Source organism: Mugil cephalus, chromosome 14 (genome assembly GCF_022458985.1).
Source record: "Mugil cephalus isolate CIBA_MC_2020 chromosome 14, CIBA_Mcephalus_1.1, whole genome shotgun sequence".
Lineage (NCBI taxonomy): Eukaryota > Metazoa > Chordata > Actinopteri > Mugiliformes > Mugilidae > Mugil > Mugil cephalus.
Window position 1 is genome coordinate 9,430,779 of NC_061783.1, and position 19,461 is coordinate 9,450,239.

The 19,461-nt window shown below is 42.5% G+C and overlaps 2 protein-coding genes across 4 annotated transcripts; both read right to left on the reverse strand.

Moving 5' to 3' along the window:
• Positions 1 to 6,900: 6,900 nt before the first annotated feature.
• Positions 6,901 to 12,149, reverse strand: snx10a (sorting nexin 10a). 2 transcript variants are annotated; one of them, XM_047605401.1, is made up of 7 exons: positions 12,075 to 12,149; positions 8,794 to 8,841; positions 8,573 to 8,659; positions 8,398 to 8,498; positions 8,178 to 8,276; positions 7,794 to 7,988; positions 6,901 to 7,690 (listed from the first exon to the last, which is right to left on the reverse strand). In XM_047605401.1, exons 2-7 carry the CDS (start codon positions 8,824 to 8,826, stop codon positions 7,609 to 7,611), a joined length of 597 nt encoding a protein of 198 aa, XP_047461357.1. In that variant the 5' UTR covers positions 8,827 to 8,841; positions 12,075 to 12,149; the 3' UTR covers positions 6,901 to 7,608. The 2 variants fall into 2 exon arrangements, with proteins under 2 accessions (XP_047461357.1, XP_047461356.1); XM_047605400.1 differs by lacking the exon at positions 12,075 to 12,149 and adding an exon at positions 10,018 to 10,336.
• Positions 12,150 to 13,704: 1,555 nt separating this feature from the next.
• cbx3a (chromobox homolog 3a (HP1 gamma homolog, Drosophila)) lies at positions 13,705 to 17,650 on the reverse strand. 2 transcript variants are annotated; one of them, XM_047605403.1, is made up of 5 exons: positions 17,489 to 17,650; positions 16,350 to 16,503; positions 15,965 to 16,124; positions 15,579 to 15,673; positions 13,705 to 14,286 (listed from the first exon to the last, which is right to left on the reverse strand). In XM_047605403.1, the coding sequence occupies exons 2-5, from the start codon at positions 16,493 to 16,495 to the stop codon at positions 14,160 to 14,162; spliced, it is 528 nt and encodes a 175-aa protein (XP_047461359.1). In that variant the 5' UTR covers positions 16,496 to 16,503; positions 17,489 to 17,650; the 3' UTR covers positions 13,705 to 14,159. The 2 variants fall into 2 exon arrangements, with proteins under 2 accessions (XP_047461359.1, XP_047461358.1); XM_047605402.1 differs by having other exon boundaries at positions 17,388 to 17,567.
• Between the last annotated feature and the right edge of the window lie 1,811 nt (positions 17,651 to 19,461).

A 19,461-nucleotide genomic window follows, 5' to 3' on the forward strand; every position in this document is an offset into this window, starting at 1 on the left:
ATATATAAGATAAGATTGCCTGTTAAGATGGAGCTGGTGATGTTCAGTTTGTATTGTTGTCTAATGTCATGTAAAAATCTAATTAAATCATCCTCTGAGAAACAAAACACTGTTAGTTGCACGGTTTGATTAGTAGCGCATTCTTTTGTCAGAGGGGGCAACATCGACACCGTGGTTTATTTTAAATGAAACCCTCATTTAATAGATCATTTTGCCTCCCTAAATACTCACAAATGTATAAATGCAGCCACAGAATTTGCGAAATTTGAGAAACTCACAGTGCCCACAACTATTTTCAAATAAAAAAAAAAAGAAATGTTTCTTAGCCCCCTTTCGAACATTTGGGTGCTCAATTAGAAATGTCAGACAGGAGTAGCAACACAGTGTAAGACTGAAGGGTAACACAGAGTCTGCTGATAATATTAGACACACAGAACAGTGTCAGTCTTAGTGTTTAACGTGAAGAGGAAAGAGGCGGAGGCGCGCGCACATGGTTTTGTTGTTGAGGCATTATAAATGACCCCATTAAAATTAATGATGAAAGTAATTAGACTTTAATTAGAAAAAGAGCACATTTTATGATTGTTACAATTAACCCCGATGGATGTCACAACTGACCCCGGTCACGAGGTAGACTGCACGAAGGTGGCCCTCTGCTTGAGAGGAAAGTGCATTGCTCTTTCGAGAATAGGCCGGGCGCTGCGAATGAGACAGATATGCGTACTCAGTATCATATTTGAAGTCTCTGGGCAAAATAAACATGATTTAATGTGGTAATAACGCGAGTATTTTTTTTCAGCAGCCGCAGGTCTCATTTCGAAGCTGAATTTGAAAGGTAATTTCTTGTCTGGAATACTTTTGTGACAGTTACGGTCAGGGGTGGAGGCAGAGAGGGACGGGAGGGGAAAAACGCATCGACAGACGCCCCCAAAAAATGTTTCATCCGAGCGAAAATGTCGACGAAAGCAAGCACGCGTTTAGTTTCGTATTCTAGAGAGAACCCGTGTGTGTGTGGCTACGTGTGTGTGTGTGCTGTCTTTCGTGATGGATGAACGACAGTCGGCATGGCAGCTCATCTCCTCTCAGGCGGCTGGGTGACAAAGAGAGATGTTACGGCGCAGAGACAGTACAACCACCACACCAGCAGGCAGGTGTCACACACACACACACACACACACACACAGACGCGCACATCCAAAGTATGCACCTGCATGCAACATCAAGATCCCCTTCGTCTCTTCCCGGCTTCCACCTGCCTCCCATTTCACAGCCCTGCCACCTCTGTCCACCGCCCCTGTCTGCCCGTCTCTTGCACCCCCTGCACTCAGTCTATGTTCCCTGTAAGTGAGCTGTCTCTTTGTGGGCGGCGGCCCCCTCGTCTTCTCCGCCGCCTCAGACCCCGAGCCTGTCAAGTGCCCACCTCCCTCCCAATACTTCCCGTCCCAATCAATGGGAGCGCCATGAATATTTCACACATCTCAGGCAGGCGTGAGGCAAGCAAGAGGAGCAGGAGGAGGAGGAGGAGGAGAGTCCCGGTCGCCTGGGGGGGGGGGGGGGGGGGGAGGGGGGGGATAGAGGAATGGTTGAAGGGGATATAGGGGTGTGAGAGGTGTGTGTGTGTGTGTGTGTGTGTGTGTGGAGGGGGGTGATTTAGGCTGTCAGGGCGCCAGTGTGGTGGAGAGATGGGGCTTCTCTTCCTGAGTCAGACAGGGCCAATAACTCATTAGAGAGAGAGAGATGTAGAGGTGAAGACGTGGCGGAGAGGGAGGGAGATGGAGACAATTGAGAAAGCCCTCGCCACAAAAGTGAGGGAGATTTCTTTTTTCCCTCTATCTGTACTTTTTGCCTTCTGTCTCCCTTTCTCTTTTGCTTCCCATTTCCTCCTCATCTCTCCTTTTTTTATAACCCCACCACACCACACACACAAACACACACACACACACGCCTTTCCCCCCTCTCTCCCTCCGCAACTCCCACTAACCCCTCCCCCCACCCTCCCCCCCTCTCCTCCCTCCTTCCATCTGTCTTTCTTGCTGCAGTGCCCATGCTGCCAGGCAGTATAAATCACATCTCTGGGCTTGGCTGCAATGGGCCTGAAAATAAAAAGGCATAAAAGTGTCGGGATGAGCTACGGGCTGGGGGGGAGAATTCCTTTATGATGGGTCTAAATCCTCCTCCCACCCCGCTCCCTCCCTGGCGCACACACACGCCCAGGCACACACACACACACACACTAAAACACACACACACACATTGCTTGTAGACATATGCACATGCACAACATACAGTTCCACTGTGAAATTATCCGCCACAAACAGCAGCCGTTTGCATCTCCCGCTCTCTCCCCCGTAGACACCTGTGCAACCCTCCAACCACACATACGCCATACGCTCCGCCACATATCATATTAAGCTCTTTGTTGGCCGTGATCAGAATTGAGACGTCCTCTCTCCCGTGCCCTGTCTTTAAAGGGACAGTTCGCCCTAAACTCCCGTATATGTTGGCTTAAACCTGTGTCTGTCATCTGCCCTTGTTCGCATTTCTCTATAAGCAACTGCAGTGACCCTGAAGACAAACTGCACTTTTTTTCTTTCTTTTTTTTTATTTTAAGCTGAAAGAGCAGGACCAGATAAAAGATGATAGGAGTGTCATCTACAACCTTGTACCGCTTCATTACAATTGATTAAAATGAGAGAAGGAAGGATGAAAGAGGAGCTACCTTAGTTTTAACCCTTGGAGTAGCTTCGATCTTGTTATCAGTGATGTGGGGATTAAGATCAAAGCTGAACATTTGAGAAAAATAAACATCTAGAACTCGCGTTTTGGGGTCGTCGGATGATGAGTATTGCGCACAAAATGACGCACAAGCATCAAGTCTAAGGTTTATTTTAGCATTAATGGGGGAAATATAGAATTGGGGTGAACGTAAATGTGCTCCGAGTACTTAAAACCGTCCTTACTGTCTAAGATGGATTTTATAAAGGTCTTCACCCTGGATTATAGCACAAAGGAGCATCGCTTTTACCGTGCAAAATGGTAATTGTGGACAATTTATGATCTCTCTCGTCCCCGTCTATGTATCGTTCTGAGTAAATAAACCAATAAAAAAATGATTGAGGTGGCCCGTAACATATTGAAATGAACCTGCTGGCAGAGATGCATTGTTAAGGTTGTCTAAATGATTACCGGAATGAAGATGGAGGTGACTGAAAGCGCGGCGAATGGGGGACTCCATCACCTGCTGGAATTAACCTATAGCTCAGAGTTCTCCTTTAATCTACGTCCTGATGTGCACTTTGTCAATTCTATTAGATCACGCCGTGTGTGGTACGAGCACACGCGCACACACACACACACAGGGTAATGATGATAATGGTGAGCACCTCCCTAGGTGAGGCCTATTCAGTCACAGTGGGAGCCATCGCAGACCTAATTATGCTTGGTTTGGCGTTTTAACTGTATTGATCAAAACACTAAAACAAACGAGAAATGCTTATCAAGCTGGAAAAGAAGAGCCCTCAGGAGGTGGTGTGTGCGTGTGTGTATGCGTGTGCACGTGTGTGTGCTCCACGGGAGTGAGTGAGAGTGATGGCTTAGGTCTGAAAGGTGGTGAGATATTGGTGGTTATAAAAAATTGCAATTCTGAGCTTTTGAGTTATTAATTACAGACTCCCCTCCTTCACCCCTTTTTGCCAGCCATTAGAAATACTGCCACACACACACAACACACACACACACACACACAGCTGCATATTTCTGCACATATATGCTCATAGGCCTCGGGACATACGCAAACACACACGCACACACACATGCAGGTTTTGTGCGCACACTTCCTCACACAAATTAGCTCATCCATACCAACGCTAAGCGTACAATACCCTGCTCTGATGAGCAAGCTCCCGTCGACCTTGGGACTCTCTGGAAAGACAATGCAAGGGGAACCATGCCGCGAAAAGGGAGGAGGTGGGGGTGGCGGGAGCAGATAAGGTGGAGGGAGGAATGGAGAGAAGGAGACAATGGATGAGAGGAGGGAGGCAAGGAGAGGAAAAAGGGGAGAAAGACAGTGGAAGTGGAGCCGCTCGGTGTAGGGCAGGAGGGCAGTGCTCCCTCCCTCCTCTCCATCTCGGCTCATCTCGAATGCAAATGCGGTTTCTATACGGTTCCTTTGTGCCGCTTCTAACTGCTCCAGAGAGAAGCAATTACAACTGCTCCATTCACTCAGAGAGGGAAAGACACGCATGGGTGGAGAAGGGTAATTAATATAGAGATAGGAGGAATGAAGGAGGAGTGGAGGAGGTGATCACGTACCTGTGGCGGCTCCTCAAGTAGGACGGGGTATTGATCGCGAGGGCAGCTCTGCTATTGACACGCACACAAACAGCAACAGTAAAGCTGACCTGACTCATAATTACTCCACGAAAGGGTCAAAGGTGAGAGGTCACTGGCATTACATCGAAAGTGTTATATTGAGTGTGTGATGCAATATTATGTGGTGGCCCCTTAGTAAATACCTTACATCTATCTTATAGTCGTTATTCGGCGATCCCACCTTCGGAAGCTACAGAATTTATTAAATCAAAAAGGACTCCCACCACACACAGCATGACATCACCCTCCATCGGACAGACGCTTGCAGTGCCAGTGTCGTATCCTATTGCAGTCGCAGAGGCCGGGCAGCGCTGCAAGGTATGGTGGGAGTTTTTATGGCAGTCATTTGGGCAGCTAATATGTCATCTCCATTAGCCGACTTTTAACACTCTCAGATAGATGGCCCTGTGACATTTATCTGCGCATGAGTCGTATTTTAGCTGCTAAATGGGTGGTGATGTGCGGAGTGCGTGCAAAATGAGTGTGTGTGTGTGTGTGTGTTTAGGCGTGTGATGGTGGGGTTGGTGAGGGAGGAGCATTGACTTTTAATGATGCTCTATGCAATAGCACTTTAGAGGTAATAATCACAAATACAATGCAAGTCATCACCTTTGACCCCCAACACCACCACTACGCACACACTTTCAGAGCACACAAAAAAAAAAAAAGACAGAGAGAGATTGGAGAGGAAGCTGCAAGGTCGAGACCCGGGCCTACTTTCGGTTTGACAGCTGAGGTACAGTGGGTCTGCCGTGTCAGCAGAAAGCGCCCCCAACTACAAAAGTGCAGATAATTAACTTAGCAGCTCATAGAGAGATAATGAGAGAGGGAAGAAAATGGAGGATTATAAAAGGAGTAAAGAGTGACGGAAAGACAACAAAATAAGAGCTGGCGCAGACGAAAGCCGTGCAGGCTAATTGCTCATATGGATTTTGCCATTGTTGGCTTTTTGTAAGGTCAGGGAGGTGACGCCATTCCCTGCTTCAGGTGAAAGTCTAAATGAGCTAATAATTTAAACTCATAAACTAATACTAATATTGGCAGTCATCGCGTATATTGAAAAGCATTAGAGAGGTCCCTACCATAAAACAGCTGTAAATATGATATACCCTCTTGTCATTTAACTCATCACACACAGCAGGACCTTCAACACCCCCTCCCCCCCGCACATAAAAGCCCCATCCGCCACACTGCATCAAAAAGCTGAGAGTGGTATGTTCCGTGTCATTTTATGCGTTGCCTACAGGAGCTTAGTCACCTGTCCAAAGCTGCTGAAGTTGACTAATGTGACAGAAAATTAACAATTAAAAATATCACACGGGCCCAGAGCCATTGCAACGTGGGACGTTCACAACTCAGTGGACACCCTAATTGCTTTGAAATACAATTGGGTTTGGGCTTTGTTTGGTGTTTTGGAGGTATGAAGCGCATCGATGCACACTGGAAATTGAGTTATAAATTACCAGGCTGAAAAAGACATGTACCGTGAATACTCAATATCCAAATGTGAGATGTTTTCTCTTATAGAAAGGCAGATGAGTGCACGCACACACACACAAGATGCCACCGCTTGCAGCTGCATTTCATTTTGTCACCAAGTGACCGACTTTGAACCGAACGGTGGACGCGTGTGCCATGCCGTACAGCTGTCACGGAGCACGTTGATAAGGTCAAACTTAACAGCAAACAGAGACGGAGAGCTTCAACCAAAAACCAGTGGGACTTAGAAAGTGACAGAGGATGATGAAAGGAGAAAATGTTCATTCATCCACAACTTTCCCACCAGCACATATTTACATGTGTTCGCAACTGTCAGTGCATTTTCAGACACGACACCACAGTGTGTGTGTGTGTGTGTGTGTTGCGTGAGAACATCTCAGCGGCTGCTGTGTGAAGTCACTGACAACTTCATTATGGCTTGCGCGCACAGGGAGACAGCACCATCCAGGGGAAGGAGAGAAGAGGACGGAGACACAGGACGGGCCAGGTCTAACGTTGGGCTGGCTGCGTATCAGTCCACTGGTTGGCAGCGGTGGAGGAGGTGGTGGTGGTGCTGCTGCTGCGGAGGGCGGCTGCTGTCTACTTTAATGAGCCTTTGCTTCTCTCATCAGCTTTCAATTTACGGGGCTGTCCGGCACTCCTGCGCACACACACACATCCCTGTATCACGCGCACTGTTTAAAGCTGTCTTGTTCCTTTCAGGTGATTCTCAAGAGCAGTCTAATAGTGAAATTAATTTGCTGTCTACGTTTAATTAGACCATCTCAGCTGGGAAAGCTGTGATAGAGTTGAAATGACCTGCACTAAATCTCCTCTCCAAAAACTAAAGACATTTGCAATGACACTGCACACAACCATGTATTACACACTTTAAAATAGTGGACGCAACAAACCCCATGGTTTAGTTAGTGTTGTAACCAAGTGTATAACGGATGATCAGAGCCATTCAAGGAAACAAACCAGTTCTTTCTTGAAAAAAATACAGAGCAGATGCACCCACTGCCAAAATTGGAGAATTGAGATTCAAAATGGGAGATGAATATTTTATTTTAGGTAGACAAATTGTGTGTCCTAAACCATCTCCTGTCAGCACTGTGTCCTTTTTCTGTTTACTCAGTGGATTCAGGCTGCTACGATGCTTACGCTCCATCTACTGGACTGATAGAGCAATGCATGACTGTACTGTACACACAGCGATAAGTTACAAGACCAAACTGTAGTAAAGTATGTGACATCAAATTTAACCAAACTCTGATTTACACAAAGCGTATGTAGATGCAAGCCTATTTTCCTCCAAAAAAAAGACAGTTTATTCATCCATTAACAAATCATAAAAGCATTCAGTTTTTTTTCCTTAAAACTTCACTTCAAAACATTCATTGCTATGCTCGGTACAGTGATAAAAATATATACAGAGGATATTAAAGTGTTCACTATTATATAGGCTTTACATATTTTAAAAACATGAAAATATACACATACACACAAGTTAAATTATTAAGGCACGTATTTAAGAGACATCTCAGGCAAATTAAAATAAAGGTTTAAGGGGATTAATGAAGTTAACAACTAAAATTTTTTTTTTGCTCTTTGAAGGTTAAGAATAGCAAGAGCTTAGTAGAACATCACAGACCAGTTCAACAATGAACTATATTGAGAAAGAAGTAAAGGTGCAGCACAGCTATGCTGTAAGGCTCAGTGAGAGAGCAGAGGGATGGCAGAACTCCGTACTGGATCTCAGTTCGTGGACTGGAAGAAAGGAATGGGGCTAACTCTCTGCGGAGAGTCAACGCTTAGTCCCAAGCCTGACGATGATGAGCTGCCGAGTGAGGAGAGAGAAAAAAAAATAAAAAATGACAGGTCATTTCGGCATTAAACCAACACTGAACTGTTTAAAGGCTTCACTCTCTCTATTATCATACCTTTCGCAGTCAGAGTCACACGAGGCCTTGTCTTCTAACCTGCCAATGTAACCACCGCTGGAACGTTGTATGGCTTCAGCCACGGTGTACCTGGTCTTACCATGAACACACTTTTCGATCTTTGCGATGCTAAGGTCTGACTGGAGGAACAAATGGAGGCGACTGTCCGATAGCAGCAAGGGAGTGCGAAAAACACTAGAAAGGATATTGAATAAAATCCATTCAGTCAGTGACTTATTTATTTTTATATATATATAATGCTATTAACTGGAGCTGTTCAATATGTGTTCAATAAATAAAACATTTACATTTATTCTGCCAAATAAGCATTTAACAGTATTTGGAAGTGAAATTCAGGGTTATGAATGGTTTACAGAAACTCACTTTTCTAAAAACTCCTGCAGGCCCTTCATTCTCCTGTTAACTTGCTCTGGGTTCCTCAGACTGAAGAAGGGGTTCCAAGGTGGCAACTTGGGCAACTCTCTGCGCACACACACACACACACAAAAAACAGCATTACAGCCAAGTAAACACATGCAGCGTTTACTGGATGAAATGCACCACAACATATGAAATGACAGAAACTTCAAGAGCGGTAACATACATGATGAGAGCGTTCTGTCCGAGACAATGGCGCAGCCAAACAAACTCACTGTAACGCCGCCTCACACAGGAAGTCTTCTTTCGAAAACACATGCTGTTGGTCTGTGAAGAGAGACAAGTCATTAACGTCAGTAAGCACCCGAAAAATCTCTTAGACTTCTTGAAAGGGCACTTACATGTATGCAGATCTCATAGTCAATATGTGTGTGCCAGAGGTCATCTTTATGGAGCTTTGGATGCTGAACACAGATGCTGATGAACTCCTGGAAAAAGAAAAACAAAGGAAAAACACTAAACCAGGGTTGTGATTTGTCAAAACAGGCCAAACGATGCATGGAAATTGAAAAACAAACATGTTTGTTGACTCTGTCATAACCACACAATCATGACTCCTTACAGTTTTTGAGAGATTTTCCAGAATACTGTCCATAATGAGTACGAAGACCTGAAAGAAATAAAAAGCACACGTATTTGTATGCTGCATAGAAAGAAATTTGGTCCAACTTGCAAACGTTTTAGGTTTTAGTTGAGCACCAATCTTCAATGGCAAAAAAAAAAAAATAAATAAAAAGGAGCATTTAGGAACAATTGATGAAAACAAGAGGTAACACCCCGTAAAAAAACTGCATGTCTGTCGTTTCCAGTGCACAATTTGCATCACCTAGCAATGTGTGAATGTCGCAAACATTTGGAGCTGATGCAGCACAAAGCAGAACAAAGGGCAAAGGAGGGATTTAGTTTGTGAGGGAGGGGGGGATATTGGCTGTAAACACCTCAGCATGGATACACACTGACACGCTTTCCTGCAGCGAGAAAAAGAGCCCAGTCAACCAGCTAAACAAATGTAGCCATTGTGATGTCAAGTCATCTTAGGTTACGTAATTTTTAAACAAACCATATGAGTAAAAGTTACAGACAACTTCTTAAATCATAGTGTAAGGCCACATACTCTCACATCATGAGCATATCTAAAGGCTTTGTCATCACACTGGATCATCTGCTCAATTACACATTAATGGGACACAGGCCTCAAGCAGAGCTAATCAATAAGCACAAACAGAAAGTCACCAGACCATCCCATGGAAAAACACAAATCTAAAAGTTGTGCTCTTAAAAAAAAAAAAAACATCCAGGTGTATCCTTTCCTTGATCACGAGTCATCCCTTCTGTTGGAAAGAATTCAATAAATTCCAAACTCTCCCATTGCTTTAGGCGAATTGATCTTTGTGGAGCAACTTCAGATCGTTCCAGAATCTGGTGGTTACATAATATGGTGGCAGTACTTTGCTTTGGGCTGCAATTATGCAAATAAACCGGATTTATGAGAAAAACAAAACGAAAAACAAAACGTAGCTTTCCAACCATAATCTAGGCCCATAAAAACATGACACAATCGGCAACAGAACCTGAAAAGATACTATTCTACTTAAAACAGAAAAGGTGCATTAATTAAAAACATTTGAATGAGTATTTAGCACATGATGTAAAAGAAATAGAAATAATGCATCGTCTTTCTCATTGGTAACACAAGAACGTTACTGACGCCGTTTAAAGTGGTAACGCCCTCTGTACAATAATATGATGACATTTAAGTCCAATTTTGATTCCGGGTTGAGCCTACCTTTCCCCCTTTTCACTCCCAGAGACGTGACCCGGTGATCGAAGACAACCAGGACCCACTCAGTGACCTGGTTCTAAGGCTAACCCCTGCCTGGCCCGAACCCGAACCACTGCCGCTAATACAAAGCTCCAAACGCTCCCTTCGACTTTCCTCGCCTGGCCCTGCCTGCTGACGCAGACGTAAAATATCAAAAAAAAAAAAAAAAACTCAAAATAAAAAGTCCTAAAAACGTTACTTGCTCATTCAGACAGAAACTGGCCCCAAAAACCCTTTCCTCTGAGAGAAGTGCGCAGTGCGTTTCCCCACTGCCCACCTGCGTCTTAATCAGGATCAGTTTAAATGGTAGCACCTGGTGGGAGGAGGCGAGCTGAACGATAAGCTCACACACCACAAAACTTTTTTGTATATCCATAATGCTATTAACTGGAGCTAAGAAATTAAAATCGCAATCAATATTATTCACTTAACAATGTAGCCTTGTTTTCTTTTTTCTTTTCTTTTTTTATTGACGGTAAGTTTCCTTTGTTAGAAAATCACAAATCTAGCTTTTATAAAGTATATACATCCAAGACTTAGACAGACTTTAATGAGCCATAAGGGAAATTGCTTGGTCATAGTAGCTTAATTGTCACAAAAAGAGGAGCTGTTATACAGCTGGATAGAATAAGGAATAGAAGAAGTCTTGTAGTGTTCATTGTGGGAGCAGAGCTGAATCAGTCTGATGAAGAATGAGCTCCTCTAAACCTCTAGTGGATGTGATTGATTGTCCATAATGGAGAGCCGTTTGTCCAGTGTCCTCCTGTCCCTTGTTGAGACTAACATTTCCAACTCCCTACCGATCACATGTCCAGTCTTTCTGAACAATTTGTTGATCCTGCCGATGTCTTTTTTGCAGGTACTACTCCTTCAACAAACCACGGCAAAGAACGGGGCACTCACTACAGCAGACTGGTAGAAAGACTCTAGTAACTCACTGCACACATTGAAGGACCTGAGCTTCTTCAGAAAGTAGAGTCTACTCAGGCCCCTTTTGTACACAGCATCACTGTCCCTTCAGTCCAGCCTGTTGCTCATGTGGACTCCCAGGTACTAGTAGCAGTCCATTCAGTTACTTGATGTGATGGACTCCACTGGTGTCCTCTTCCTCCTGATGTCAATGACCAGTTCATTGCAACAGCAACAGAATGGGTACAATTTCCTGCTGACTGCTGAATATGAATGAAACTATGAAGTTGCATGTCGTGACTTCCGTTTTTTCTAAAAATCCAGATGACAGTCCCAACTGTATATGTATTACAGTATTACAGTTTATAAATATTTGGACACGATCTCAATGATTTGGGCTCTGCATGGAAGCCCTGCATACCCATGCATCGCGCTACCACCACCACGTTTTACAGAAGAGCTGGTGCGCTTTGGATCATCAGCCGTTCCGAGCCTTCTGCATACCTTCTTCTTCCCATCGTTTTGGTACAGGCCGATCTCAGTTACATCTGTGCAATGAATTTTGTTTGGTTTCTTGTTCAGCCTAAGTACAGTCTGTTATACTTTCATTGAGATCTCCTTTAACTGCATGTTGTGGGTTCACAGCAACAGCAAATGCCACACCTGGAATCAACCCCAGACCTTTAACCTGCTTAAATAATGAAGGATTAAAGAAGGAAGAACCCATGCAGCCTATGCAATAGCCTTTTGGTCAACTGTCCAATTACTTTTGGCCCCTTGAAAAAGAGGCAGCTACATACACTTAAGGAGCTTTAATTCCCAAACGTTGAGGTAGCCACTTGACAGTGGACTAAGTACTAAAATTCATCGAGAAATAGAGATGACTGCAACACCACAGAGGCAACAATAAATATATATGTATATAAGTCATATACACGCAAGAGGCATGAAAGATATTTAAATCCTACAGTTTCACCCTCAGTTTATTGCTTTCGCTTTTTCACCACGTCTGATATGAGCAGTACGACTCCCCTACCGCAGAGTAGATCATGTAAATACAGGTCATTCATACTGCAACAATAGTTCAGATTAAAGAATTAGAGTAATCTTACCAAAGTTGCCTTTAAATCCGGTCCAGCCCAGGAGTGAATCCGAACAAGTGACAAATGACCTTAAATAAATACTCTAAAACATGAAGGTAGGCAGGTAGGCTGCAGATTTGCATACAGAGGTTTCCTTATCTTAAGTCCACAGATACAGAGCCATTCAGTTGCTGGTATTGAAATTTAAACCACTAACAGGACTAACAGTTTTCCATTAAATCTGACTGACTGGTTGGGGCAAACTCAGGAAACTGTTCCATGATGTGGACCATCACTATGCCTTAGACACGCACTTAAGAGTGGTAATGTAGCCAAGGATGCCCAAAGAAAGTGGTCTTTTCCACCCACATGTAGATTCTTTTTACAACCTCTTTCTGCATTTATTTAACTCTAGAAGCCTGTGACTGTCCAATGATGTATAAATATGAAATATGTGTGATATGAGGACACAGCATATGGGGACTTTGTGATTGAAAGCCTGACTCACTTCTTTTGCCCTAGAGATCACTGCGGCTTTTTTTTTTTAACCTGTGATGAGATGATGGGCTAATTAGCATACACTTCATGACTGTGTAGCCCTGATAAGACACTTGATTTAATTAAGGTATCCCAAACTTATACCTGAAAGATTTTTCAAGTTTAGAAAAAATGAATACAAAATGCTTTTTTAATGAGTCTCCTGGGTTTGAGATGGCAACGGTGCACTGTTTAGTGGTTGATCATTCTACGGTTCCTCCATTCAGTATAAAACTGACAAAATGAAACGGACATTACTGAACATGTAAAACGCCATCCATGTGTTAAACAGCTTTGCCTTTCTTCTTGCATTAAAACATACAGAGAAGACAAAAGGGGTTCGAATAATGCACTGTAAATTCTCTGCGAAAACAGAATCCTGAGTTGCCATGCCATCCACAATAAGGCAGGTCCAAAGTCCATCTCTCATGCCCTAATGCCAGTCACGAGATGAGTCCACAACACTGCACCGTTGACAGCTTTAACCCTGGAGACTCGTGGAACAGGAGCAACGGGCATTTAAAAAGTAAAAGGTTTCAGAAGTCCAACTGTGGGTCATCAGCTCATTATCTTAAAGGGGTCAACGTGCATTACGACAATTGACAATTTAAAGTCCAACTGTTTACAATCAGGCATGACGATATGAACATTGAACACTGTGGGCAGTGTGGGGAAGTCTGACTTTGCTTCCTGCCCCAGGTTTGAAAATACAACAATTAAGTAAAATATTATGACCACCTTCCTAGTATTGTGCAGGTCTCCCTTGTGCCTCATCATATACACTGTAGGCTGTTGTGACTCAGAATGGAGTCATGGGCCTTCTGAGGGGGTCCTGAGGGGTCAGGTAAGTGTCGTTAGTGGGGGCTTTCGGGTCCTATGGCTCAGTGTAATTCAGTGGTTTTAATGTCGCGGCTGATCAGCATCTGCAACACGGTGCAAGAATGAACCCAAATTGTAACATGTGGACCAAATTGTAAAACATGCAACAGGAAAATACTAAAGCTTGCACAGCTTCAAGTTTGAAATGCTATCAAAATATAACCTGCAATACAAAAAAAAAAATTAAAAAATAAATAAATAAATAAAAAATCATATACACCTCATTGGAACTGTAACAGTGAAATTTGGTCACATAAAACCTTTATTAGAACTTCAAATGATATTTACAGACAATACAAAATGCACCCCTGGAACAATATATAAGAACTAGCATGGGGTGGGGATTGGCATCTTACACGAGATTGTGAACGTGATATACTTGATATACATTTTTATTTTATTTTTTTTTTTTTTACCAGTTTACCAATTAGAATTTAAACAGTCAAAAAAGTATGAATATGGACGGTGATTAACAAAAACCAGTCAGTCCTAATGATATTGGAAGACTTCTGTCACCATACATGTCAGTCTCTCAGTCAGTTCAGCCTATATGTACAACAAAGCTTTCATGGACTGTTAGTCAACGTCAACGTCTTCAGAAACAACTAAAAAGCTAGTACTAGAAGGCAAGCCAGAGAGGGGAAAAAAAACATCCTGAGGAAAGGTGATGCAAGGGACTGTAGAGTCCGAAGGGAAGAACTACTGAGCTTCATCCTCTGGACAGGAATGCCATGTCAGTCTCTCCTCATAAAAAGATATAACCACCTGAGGGCAGCGGGTGTTGGCTTCACGGGCTGGGACCAAATCTGCTTCATCAGAATCTTTCCTAAGAAAAGACAAAAGTAAACACTGTTACAGCCATGGAGTCCATCTACTGTAAATCCACTCTTTTAATTTCAGTTACTTTAACGGGACAGATGATCGGTTACAACAGGAATGCAGACACACAAGTCTATTTTTATACATGTAATTATATCATCAATTATGTATTTTAGTCATTAACTGAAATGTTTTTCAGAAACCCTTACACGAGGAATATGTCTTAAAGTGCAGACTCTCCAGTGTTGCTTAAAGAAAAGCTTTAATAAATAAATAAATAATCACAGCTCTTTAAGTTGCCTCATGTATCAAAGGTAAATGGGCAAGAGCCTGTTTGGTGGATGGGTGTGGCATATTCCTTGGTAATACAATTTTATTCCACAATAAAGCAGGTAAAAGGCGTGGAGTTTATTCCACACGTGCCATCTCAATTTGGAAACATTTAATGTGAAACCATAACCTGCCCTCCAAAAGATCACTGAACGTAAGTGAAAGAGGATATCCTCCTTGGCTCCAAAAACAAATCCATCAGAGAGAGATGGCTGGTCACATCAACAGTTACAATCTGCAGCTCTGTGACAAAAAAAAAGGCCTGGAAGACATCCAAAGATGATAGCAGTGGATGATAAAGGGATCCAATGGTAAACAACATCCCATCAAGAGGTAGGCATATTATATTATGCCTATGTCTACCATAAAGAGAAGACATTAGAACAGCAAATACACAGGATTCACAAGCAAACCACTGTGTGTGTGTGTGTGTGTGTGTGTGTGTGGGGAGGATTCAATCTGTTGCAGAATGATGGAGGATAAAAAGGTAGGCTGAGCCAAAAGCATACACCTGTAAAACCCAGTTCAATCAGTGTGATGGTGATGATGATTCACAGGACAGATGGACCAAAAATGCACACAGCAACCCATGAGTTTGCAACGGATAAATATAGAGTTTTCTCCAATGGTGAGTCAGCCAGAAAGACTCACAAACAACTACTAAAGAGAGCTGGTATTCGAAAATCAACATTTTCTTGAAGGTAATTATGTGCCATTACATTTAGTAATTACTTCTTAGATGTGAACAGCCGCAATTTAAAGAGAGTCTGCACTTCATGTTCATTATTTTAACTTGAATATTTAAATGCTGTGTAGCCAAAGTGCTACAATAAAGAAATGTCACTGACCCAAAATATGTGGATCTCACAGAATTAACCATGGCAGAATACAAAACCAGAGCATCAGTGCAAGTAATACTGGATTTACAGAATGGGATTGCTATGTAAAGTTTTTCCTCTGGTTACTCACCATTTCATCAAGAACATCAACTCCCCACTACTGTCTGTTGCGCCAATGATCCTTTCTGGCTCCAGGTTCCTAGCAAAGCCGCGTGGTTTCTCAGCCTACATGTGATAACAAAACACAGTCAAATATGCAGAAAAAAAAAAGACAACGGCAGAGATTCATATAATCTTTAAGAAGCTGTATTTTACTATTCCTACTGATTCATTGATTTCTGAGGTGTTTCATGCGTAGGCCTTACTAATTAATATATATTCTTTTCAGGTCAGTAATACAGATTTTGGGATGTATGTGATTTGAATTTTGACAAATGTCAAAGATTAAACTGAAATGCTTTTATCTCTCAAGGGGCCGCCAGGTGAAGAGGCATGTAAAGCTTTTCATGAACTCACCACATCTTTTTTCTTGGGTTCCGTCTCATCCGACTCATCTGTGGAGGCCTTCCTCTTGGTGGGAACAGGCTTTTCCTTCACGTTCTTCTGTGCTTCCAAAAATGCCGAAATCAATTCTGGGCAGTCCAGGTTTTCTTCTGGCTCCCAGGTATTGTCGGCACTAAATAAGCAGGAAAGAGAACCAACATTTGTGTCTCAAAACATCCATTAACACCAATTTCCATTCATAAACCAACAGGATTGAGTTTAAAAAAAAAAACAGCATGTATGGAGCGTCAGCTCCTCTACGCAACCACAATGACTACAGACAGAAGTATAGCACAACCCCATACCAGGGAAGCACTTCCAGCTCAGCAGCAGGGTTCAGGTGTCCCAGGTAACTCACTCTGTAAATCCTTTCCACTTCAGGAAGAATTCTACTTTCCCATTGACAAGACGTTGGTCGAGCACTTTTTCCACAACAAATTCTTCAGGTTCATCTTGTGCCTCCTGTGGATCCTTCTTAGTCTTGGTATTCTGTTTTTTGCCCATTTTGTGCTCTAAATGGAAGAGGGTGAGAATTGATTCACATACACGAGCACACTTAAATGTTGGTTCACTGATAAAAATGTGAGCTTATGAGCAACAGAAACTTTGTTTCATTCATTCATTTAACAGCACGCAAAAAAATAGCATAATGTTGAGTTAACGCCTTTCTTATACGGTTTCGACAAAGATTTTGTGCAGGACTGTTTTGTTACAAAGGCGACATTTTCACTGGAGTTCCTAATGAAGTGGAAAGTGGGCGTAAGCATAAAAGCTACTGCTCTCCACGCCGAGTGGAGGACTGGGTAGGCCCCACCATAACCTCCACTGATGCAAGGGCCGTTAAAACACTCGCTGTGATTACTACTGTAATTAAAATCGACTAGCTACTCCAGGAAGGCAAAGCCGACACGCTAACTCTAATATAACATTACGCTTTGAAAACTTCGCGTTTGTTAGCTAGGCATTCCACTCGAAGCTAAATCACAATAACACAGTAGCGAAGGTTAGCCTGTGTGCTAACTGTAGCCGATATAAGCACAGGCCTTCGTAGGTAAAGAAAATATCCCCCATGTGCAGAGTGACCTGTACTACTTTGTTAAGATAAATGTCTGACGAAAAAGAAAAAGAAAAAAAAAACTTAGAAACTGTAGCAATCACCAAGTGCTCGCAAGTGCAAACCCGCCGATTAAGGTACGTGCTAATACAGACAAAAGTGCACAAATCCTATTTGGAGGTCGACGATAAAAAAAAACAAACTTGCATAAATCCTCGAATGTGCACGTCTACTTTAAGACTTTTTTTTTTTTAAAGACAAAATATAACATTAGTACTCAAACAATAGATGAGCTGCTGCTGCGTTTCTTGCGGTAAAGTCCAAAGAGTAAAACAAAGCTACCGTTAGTATTCATCTTGTGGTTCTGCATGGACGAAGCAATCAAATCTAGCATGCACGGTGCACGATGCAGCGTTCAAATAGATAAACTTTTGCATACACACCCTAAAAACAACGAGACTAGCTTCGGTGATGCCTCTTAACCACGAGGTCTGCCCCTGTCTCTCTCTGTGGTATAGTCTGCTGTTAGTAGGTAGTGAGGGAGGAACTGTGGTAGGCGCCAAAAGCTAATATTCGTACTGTCTACGGGAGCCTGGAAGGAAACGCGTTTCACTCACTAGCCTATATGTACAGATGGGATTTATGGCTCTTTGAAGACAGCCAGATCTTGAGGAGCCGTTCCTTTCAAAGACGCATTCATGGCTTTTTATGGTCATTTGTTTTTTAGAAGTCAACCAGGGGTAACTCTTTTTTTTATCAAGTTTCACCTAAAAAACTTTGTCGCACTATAAAAATTATGCAGGCTACAAATAACTTCAATGCAAAACAACTTTACTATAAAAATTCCTGCACAAGAAAAACTGTAAATAAAATTTAAAAAATAATAATAAATAAGAATAAAATATGTATGGATATAAAATAATATATACAAAACTAGAATAAAAATTAGGACATGATAAAAATGTGAATGCAAAACTGTAGAACAATCATAACAATGTCAACAATAACAAAGTGAACGAAATTAAAGACATCCTTGAAATAATGAGGCAGTTCCAGAAAAGTGCATCCAAATGTCTCTATATATATGTTTCTTTTCCCTGAGTCATGTTGTTTTTTCCCATCGCATATATCTCCTCTTCCTCCCTGATAAAGCTATAAATCTGGCTCCACTCCAATCTCCCGTCAGTGGGACTCGGATGGGCTCATACTCCACATTCGTATTAGTTAACTAATAGCTGAGCATATATAGGTGTGTCAATAGAGCGTGCTGTGGACAACTCAAACTCGGAGATGCTCGCACCTGCAAACCAAGTCTTATCGTTCGCTTAAAAGAGACGTTCAAAAGACTGATTCATTCATGAACGTCACATCACTACCTGTATGTTTGTGTACTACATTTATTCTCCTGGAAAGTTTTTCCTTTCGTCTTCAAATGTCTTTGCTACACACACCCAATCCTAGCTTCAGTGTCTTAATATGTTAAGTGTGCAAGGTCTTTTCAGAATATATCACCGTAACAGTGTCTAACATAATATTTCCCAAACTCAGAACATTAATTCGAGCAAATGTTTTCAACTGCAATACTGCGAGTATGGTGTTTACAGGTTCCAGTTCTGTGAGTTTAGACTTAGATAGACTTTAATGATCCACAAGGGAAATTACTTGCTCACTGTAGCTTATATGCACATAAAAGCAACACTCTTAAAAACCACTAGTAAAAAAAAGATAAAATAAGATCAACATAAAATAAAGGTATTATCTAGTAAAAACAGAAAATAGTGTAAGCAAAAAAAAAGTCTTATGAACAAATTTACAAAAATAGTGGGCAAAACTGTGTCCAAGGTGATCTGCCTGTTTGGTCAGTTGCATAGCAACAGCCGCGTGGATCTTGTCTCGTGCTGTTGCCTTGTCCGCTGAGGGAGGGCTGTAAACTCCAACACCATCCGCCTGTGGAGTTTTTAAAGTCTTAACGCCGGGCACAGATGCACTGTGGTCCGTGAAGTCCGCACGCAGCCAGGTCTCCACAAAATCCCAACACTGCTGGGTCCCAACAAGCACACAGTTCGTCCATCCTGCCTGCCAAAGACCGCACATTCCCCATGACCACAGATGGCACCGCCGGCCTTAACCTCATTCTCCGCTCTTTGACTTTGGCTCCAGCACAGCATCCCCGGTGTTTCTTCTGAAGTTCAACGGTAAACTCGGGCCTCCCTCTGGATAGCACAGATGTTCCAAATAAAACCTTAAAACCCGTTATTTGGAAGGGAAAGAAGAGGCCTGATTTGGTAGTGTAACATATTCAAGAAGATACAAACACATGCGGCAACCTTTGTTCTAGATTTGTGGATGTACTATGACCGTAAAAGATAAAGTGAGCTAAAATGTCTTTGCCTAAGTTACTGTAACTGCAGTAACA

What these genes read in the sequence shown, in the direction of transcription:
- snx10a (XM_047605401.1), bottom strand. Translation starts at nt 8,826, where the DNA reads ATGGACAGTATTCTGGAAAATCTCTCAAAAACT. An exon ending in CTGCAGGAGTTTTTAGAAAA is followed by an intron (nt 7,989 to 8,177) that starts GTGAGTTTCTGT and finishes TATCCTTTCTAG; the next exon opens with TGTTTTTCGCACTCCCTTGC. An exon ending in TGTGACTCTGACTGCGAAAG is followed by an intron (nt 7,691 to 7,793) that starts GTATGATAATAG and finishes CTCACTCGGCAG; the next exon opens with CTCATCATCGTCAGGCTTGG.
- cbx3a (XM_047605402.1), bottom strand. Translation starts at nt 17,439, where the DNA reads ATGCTAGATTTGATTGCTTCGTCCATGCAGAACCACAAGATGAATACT. An exon ending in AAGTGGAAAGGATTTACAGA is followed by an intron (nt 16,125 to 16,349) that starts GTGAGTTACCTG and finishes CTGCTTATTTAG; the next exon opens with TGCCGACAATACCTGGGAGC. An exon ending in AACCCAAGAAAAAAGATGTG is followed by an intron (nt 15,674 to 15,964) that starts GTGAGTTCATGA and finishes TATCACATGTAG; the next exon opens with GCTGAGAAACCACGCGGCTT.